Consider the following 7,374-nt stretch of genomic DNA (forward strand, 5'->3'; position numbering starts at 1 on the left):
ACCAGAGCACTATACTAAGCGCTTGGGAAAGGACCTAGTCACTTCACCATTCCTCAGCTCCGCGAGCAGGCGGAGACGCAGAGCCAATAATAAAATAATAATAATAATAGTAATAGTTTTTGTTAAGCGCTTACTATGTGTCAAGCACTGTTCCACCCAGACACCTCAGGGGCAACCAATCAATCATCATATTTATTGAGAACTTATAATAATAATGATGACATTTGTTAAGCGCTTACTATGTGCCATGTACTATGTTCTAAAAGCTGATTGTGTGCAGAGCACTGTATTAAGAGATACTTCTCTAGTGGAGCCCCCAATCCCTCACTTTTCAGGGTTTGAGCTAGATGCAAGACCGGAGACCTTTCAGAGCCCGGGAGGCAGGCATGGGTGGGAAGAGGAGAGGAAGAGTACTGGTACCTTCCAGTGAAAAAGGAACAGAGCCAAAGAGACAGAAAAAGGGAGAAAGACAGAGCCAGAAAGACAGAGACCAGGAAAGGGGGGCGGGAAGGGGGGGAGCCTGAACAGAGAGGAGAGAGAAAAGAGATAGGGAGAGGAGAGAAAGGGCAGAAAGAAAGAGAGAGAGAATTGAGAAGGGGAGAAGGAGACTGTGAGCCCGTTGTTGGGTAGGGACCGTCTCTATATGTTGCCAACTTGTACTTCCCAAGTGCTTAGTACAGTGCTCTTCACACAGTAAGCGCTCAATAAATACGATTGAATGAATGAATGAAAGGAGAGAGAGGGAGAGAGAATTGAGAAGAATTGAGAGGGAGAGAGAGAAGAGAAATAGACATGGAGAGAAAGGGCAGAAAGAGAAAAGAGAGTGAGAGATAATTGAGAAGAATTGAGAGGGAGAAGAGGAGAAAGGGAGAGAAAAGACAGAAAGAGCAAAGAGAGAATTGAAAAGGGGAGAAGGGGGAGAGAGGGAGAGAATTAATTGAGAAGAAATGAGAGGGAGAGAGAGAAGAAAAAGTGACAGGGAGAGAAAGGGCAGAAAGAGAAAAGAGAGAGGGAGGGAGAATTGAGAAGAAGAATTGAGAGGGAGAAGGGAAAGTGACAAGGCAAGAAAGGGCAGAAAGAATAAAGAGGAGAGATAATTAAGAAGGGGAGAGGAGAGGGAGAGAGAATTGAGAAGAAGAATTGAGAGGGAAAGAGAAGAGGGGAAAGAGAGACAGAAAGAAAGAGGGGAAATTGAGAAAGGGAGAGTGGGGGGAAGAGAAAGGGGATAGAGAAGGAAAGAGAAGAGAGGGGAAAGCGAGTTGAGAAGAGGAGTTAGAAGCGAGGGAAAGAAGAAAAGGGGAAAAAGAAAAGAGAGCGGGAGAAAGTTGAGAAGGGGAGGGAGAGAGAGAGAAAGAGGAGAGAGAAGGAGCCCACTGTTGGGTAGGGACTGTCTCTATATGTTGCCAACTTGTACTTCCCAAGCGCTTAGTACAGTGCTCTGCACACAGTAAGCGCTCAAAAAATATGATTGATCGATTGATTGAAAGAGAAGAGGGGGGAAGCGAGTTGAGAAGGGGAGTTAGAAGAGAGGGAAAGAGGAGAAGGAGAGAAAGAAAAGAGAGAAAGTTGAGAAGGGGAGGGGGAGAGAGAGAAAGAGAGAGAAGGAACGAGAAGAGAGGGGAAAACGAGTTGAGAAGGGCAGTTAGAAGAGAGGGAAAGACGAGAAGGGGAGAAAGAAAAGAGAGAGGGAGAAAGTTGAGAAGGGGAGGGAGGGAGATAGAAAGGAGAGAGGAGGAAAGGGGAGAGGGGAAAGCCAGTTGAGAAGGGGAGTTAGAAGAGAGGGAAAAAAGAGAAGGGGAGAAAGAAAAGAGAGAGGGAGAAAGTTGAGAAGGGGAGGGGGGAAGAGAAGAAAGGGAGAGAGAGAGAAGAGAGAGCACTCCTGCCTCCGCCCCGCCCGTCCCCGAGCCCCCGCAGCGCGGAGCAGCGCGGAGCGGAGTGTGCGGGACAGCAGAGGTTGGATCCCCGCTGCGGCTTCTGCACCGGGGGCGGGCCGGGGGGCGGGCCGGGGGGCGGGGCTGCCACCACTTTCCTCCCTCCACCCCCTATTTTTTAACGCGTCTCCTTATCCCGGGACCCAACCCCCAGCAAACAGCTGCTCCCGGACCCGGCCGGACCAGGAGAAGGAGCAGGAGCAGGAGCACGAGCAGGAGCAGGAGAAGAAGGAGCAGGAGCAGGAACAAGACCAAGAGCAGGAGCAGGACCAGAGGAGAGGAGAGGAGGAAAGAAGAGAGACAGGCAGGACAGGACAGGAGAAGAAAGGATAGGAGAGGACAGGACAGAAGACAGGACAGGACAGGAGAAGAAAGGACAGGGAGAAGAAAGGACAGGAGAGGACAGGACAGAAGACAGGACAGGACAGGAGAAGAAAGGACAGGGAGAAGAAAGGACAGGAGAGGACAGGACAGAAGGCAAGAAAGGACAGGAGAGAACAGGACAGGAGAAGAGAGGACAGAAGAAAAGACAGGAGGAGAGGACAGGACAGGAGAAGAGAGGAAAGGACAGGACAGGAGAAGAGAGGACAGGACAGGACAGAAGAAGAAAGGACACGACAGGAGAAGAGAGGCCAGGACCGAGGAGAGGCCAGGCGACGGGCCGGACTGGCCGGACTGGCCGGAGAGGACTGACCCTCCGCGTGCAGGAGGAGGAGGAGGAGGAGGAGGAGGAGGAGGAGGAGGAGGAGGAGGAGGAGGAGGAGTTGTTTCGGGGCCGAAGCGGAGATCGATTCCCCCGGAGAGCGGCCCCTTCCCCGTCCCCCCCATCTCCTCCTCGCCCCGGCTGCGGGCCCGGCAAGTTGGCCGCCGGCCGGGCCGTGAGTGAGTCGGAGCGGGCGGTGGGGACTCCGGGGTCCTCCCCGGCAGCCCGGAGTCGCCCGCCAACTTGGCCCCCTCCCTCGTCCGCCGCTCCGTCGGGAGGGGGAAGTCGGTCTCCCGGGTCCCGGCGGGGAATGGGCCGGGGCGAGGGCCAAGGGGGATCCCCCGGAGGGCCGGGCCCGAGGAGGCGGAGGTGGTGATAGCAAGAATAATAATGATGGCATCTGTGAAGCGCTTACTATGTGCAAAGCACTGTTCTAAGCGCTGGGGTGGATACAAGGTGATCAGGTTGTCCCACGTGGGGCTCACGGTCTTCATCCCCATTTTACAGATGAGGGAACTGAGGCCCAGAGAAGTAAAGTGACTTGCCCAGAGTCACACGGCCGACGAGCGGCGGAGCCGGGATTAGAACCCATGACCTCTGCCTCCCAAGCCCGGGCTCTTTCCACTGAGCCACGCTGCTTCTCCTAGGGTAGTGCCCCGGAGCTGCCCGCTGCCCCTGCCCCGGCCCGTGGGACCCAGGCCCCCGGCCCCCTCCGCGGGACCCAGGCCCCCAGTCTCCCAAGTCCCACGATGGGCCGGCCGGGCCCCCCTGGCCTCTGGCTGCTGCTGCAGGCCGTGGTGGGCACCTGCCTGGGCATCAGCTCCATCGACATGGACCGGCCGGGCGAGGGCAGGTGCCAGCCCGTGGAGATCCCCATGTGCAAGGACATCGGCTACAACCTGACCCGCATGCCCAACCTCATGGGCCACGAGGACCAGCGGGAGGCGGCCATCCAGCTGCACGAGTTCGCCCCGCTGGTGGAGTACGGCTGCCACGGCCACCTGCGCTTCTTCCTGTGCTCCCTGTACGCGCCCATGTGCACGGAGCAGGTCTCGGCCCCCATCCCCGCCTGCCGGGTCATGTGCGAGCAGGCCCGCCTCAAGTGCTCACCCATCATGGAGCAGTTCAACTTCAAGTGGCCCGACTCTCTGGACTGCAGCCAGCTGCCCAACAAGAACGACCCCAACTACCTGTGCATGGAGGCCCCCAACAACGGGTCGGAGGAGCCGGCCCGGGGGCCCGGCCTGTTCCCGCCGGCGGCCCGGCCCCCGCCGAGGCCGCCCGGCCCGGCCGACCCGCAGCCCAAGGACGGCGGGGGCCCGGGCCGGCCCGGCTGCCGGAGCCCGGCCAAGTTCCACCGCGTGGAGAAGAGCTCGGCCTGCGCCCCGCTCTGCAACCCCGGGGTGGACGTCTACTGGGGCCGCGACGACAAGCGGTTTGCTGTGGTCTGGCTGGCCGTCTGGTCCGTCCTCTGCTTCTTCTCCAGCGCCTTCACCGTGCTCACTTTCCTCATCGACCCGGCCCGCTTCCGCTACCCGGAGCGGCCCATCATCTTCCTGTCCATGTGCTACTGCGTCTACTCGGTGGGCTACCTGATTCGCCTCTTCGCCGGGGCCGAGAGCATCGCCTGCGACCGGGACGGCGGCCAGCTGTACGTCATCCAGGAGGGCCTGGAGAGCACTGGCTGCACTATCGTCTTCCTGGTCCTCTACTACTTCGGGATGGCCAGCTCGCTCTGGTGGGTCGTCCTGACCCTCACCTGGTTCCTGGCTGCTGGCAAGAAGTGGGGCCACGAGGCCATCGAGGCCAACAGCAGCTACTTCCACCTGGCCGCCTGGGCCATCCCCGCCGTGAAGACCATTGTGATCCTGGTCATGAGGCGGGTGGCCGGGGACGAGCTGACGGGCGTCTGCTACGTGGGGAGCATGGACGTGAACGCCCTCACTGGGTTCGTCCTCATCCCCCTGGCCTGCTACCTCATTATTGGCACTTCTTTCATCCTGTCTGGGTTCGTGGCCCTCTTCCACATCAGGAGGGTGATGAAGACCGGGGGGGAGAACACAGACAAGCTGGAAAAGCTCATGGTGAGGATCGGGGTCTTCTCCGTGCTCTACACAGTGCCCGCCACCTGCGTCATCGCCTGTTACTTCTACGAACGGCTCAACATGGATTACTGGAAGATTCTGGCCGCTCAGCAGAAGTGCAGAGTGAACAACCAGACGAAAAACCTGGACTGCACGATGAACGGGTCCATCCCGGCGGTGGAGATCTTCATGGTCAAAATTTTTATGCTGCTCGTGGTGGGCATCACGAGCGGCATGTGGATCTGGACTTCGAAAACCCTGCAGTCCTGGCAGAACGTCTGCAGTCGACGCTTGAAGAAGAGGAGTCGGAGAAAACCCGCCAGCGTGATCACCAGCAGTGGGATCTACAAAAAGCCTCAGCATCCCCAGAAGACTCATCACGGGAAATATGAAGCAGCCCTACAGCCGCCCACCTGCGTGTGAAAGGGTACCGAGAAAACCGCTCTTCCAGTCGAGAGACGTGAGCCGACGGACACCGGTTGCGGGCCGAAACGAAAACGGCGAGTGCTCTGAGCAGATTGTACATAAGAGGACAAAGGCCCACCCTGAAATTCGGGAGCTTGGGAAAAATCGGAAGGGGAAATGGAACGGAGAAGAGTTTCAGTTAAACAGAGATCGATACAATCGGTTCCACTCCTACTCTGAGGTCAGGTAATCCTCGCTGCCCTCAGAGGAAACGCCGCTTGGACCGCTTGTTACGTGGCCTGGGTGTACATGTAACGTCGGCGGCCTACGCGTCTTATGTGTGCACTGAGAGGTGTCCGCAGTGTACGCACACCCTGACGCACACAAACACACACGCAGACGGGGGTAGCCGAGCCGGCTTTGCTACACCTTTAACAAGACCGCAAAAGAATGGTGAACTAAAAGACTCCCTTCTGGGTCAGCAAAAGAATTGTGTGTTTTAGCAAATTAACAATTCCAGAGGCCCACTCAGTCAGGGTACTGTGTAAGAAACTACTTGTGTGCAAACTTAAAAAGAAATCCTTTGCAACCCCTCACAATCTGGTGGGCTTGGAGTAACTCTAAATGCATCTGAGTTAGAGCCTTCCCCAATATTCGTTCACTCAAAAAAAGAAACTTCCTCCACCAAACACAAACTTTGTGAATACAAATAATGTGCAATACATTTTTTCTTACCATGAAATAAAAAGAGAAACAAGTATTTTGCTGTACATAAAAGGCAACAAAAGAAGTCTCTTAACAAAAGAACTAAGAGGTCTAGCCCTCAGAAACCCTTTAGTGTTACATTTTGTGGCTTTTTAATGGAAATCAAGCCAATGTTATACACGTTGGGACTGATTTGTGGAAAAGAGAGAGAGAGAGGGATCATTCAAAGGAACCCAAAGGGCTTATTGACTCTTTCTATTGTTAAACAAATTCTTGTCATGAATAGATCAAGAAGCACTAGATGTGCTGCAAAGGGAAACTTTGTGTAGGACGATGCTCTTTACTGTGCTAGAAAAGCCCAGTTTTTAGTCGTGTATATTTGTAATATATGATTATTTTTCATGTGCCACTATTTTATTAAAATAAAATATGTTCTTTAGTTTGGTGACGTTCTGTGTGTGCTCGAAACTTTTCATTTTCCCTGCCACGCTGTTTGTGGCTAATAAAACCTTTTTCCCCCCAGTGAGTTTCTTTCAAAGCATATTTTGAATGCACCTCTGTTAAGAGATCTATTGACTACTCCCCTTCCAGCCCAGAGATGTACTGCTTTACAAGGAAAGCCAAATAATACAATCGAAAACTCTTAATTACAAAAGAATTACGGGCTGCAAAAACAGGGAGCTCAGAATCGTAGTTGTGGATCTTGGCAACTGAGGCGTTAGAAATAACTCGATGGGGTAAAACCATTTTTATTTATTTATTACCAAGCAATGATTGCAGCATTAACCTTGAGTTATCGCCCCTTAATATCTCCAAAATGTGAAGTTGGCATATTAAGAACTGATTCAGCACTGCTGTCTAATAAAGCGCAGTTTTGTGGGACACCGGCAAAAACAGAGTATTGAATTGTATCTTTCGGGTGAGTCTTTGTAACCGAGTGGATCTAGTCCGAAGAGGTCTCAGAATAATAATAATGGCATTTGTTAAGCGCTTACTATGTGCCAAGCACTGTTCTAAGCACTGGGAGGGGGGGGATACAAGGTGATCAGGTTGTCCCACATGGGGCTCACAGTCTTAATCCCCATTTTACAGATGAGGTAACTGATGCACAGAGTAGCTAAGTGACTTGGCCAAAGTCACACAGCAGACAAATGGCGGAGTCGGGATTAGAACACATGACCTCTGACTCCCAAGCCCCAGTTCAATCCACTGAGCCACGCTGCTTCTCTATTTTCTCTCTATAAAAAACAATACCAGGCAGCGGTCAGCTGCGACGGGAGCACCGATTGCAGCCAACGTGAGTGAAATCCCGTTAATTTCTGCTCAGAAGAGCGTTGGCTAACTATTGGAATCTGAATCAGCACTTGTGTTTCATCATATGCAATATATATCATTTGCCAATTATTACTGCTGAGCAGCAGAAATCACAAACAGGGAAATAGAGTTAAGAGAAGATTAAATGTGCATTTAGTTTTGCGTTTCATAGCACTTGTTCATCCTAAAATGAGTCCGCAGGACACATACTTGTGTGAGGTCGGTGGAGTTA

General features: G+C 53.5%; 1 protein-coding gene across 1 annotated transcript; it reads left to right on the plus strand.

Annotated features, from left to right (window-relative positions):
• Positions 1–3,219: 3,219 nt before the first annotated feature.
• Positions 3,220–6,276, plus strand: FZD10 (frizzled class receptor 10). The gene has a single exon (XM_038763012.1). It carries the CDS (start codon positions 3,384–3,386, stop codon positions 5,139–5,141), a length of 1,758 nt encoding a protein of 585 aa, XP_038618940.1. The 5' UTR covers positions 3,220–3,383; the 3' UTR covers positions 5,142–6,276.
• Positions 6,277–7,374: the final 1,098 nt, after the last annotated feature.

Source organism: Tachyglossus aculeatus, chromosome 21 (genome assembly GCF_015852505.1).
Source record: "Tachyglossus aculeatus isolate mTacAcu1 chromosome 21, mTacAcu1.pri, whole genome shotgun sequence".
NCBI classification, from domain to species: domain Eukaryota; kingdom Metazoa; phylum Chordata; class Mammalia; order Monotremata; family Tachyglossidae; genus Tachyglossus; species Tachyglossus aculeatus.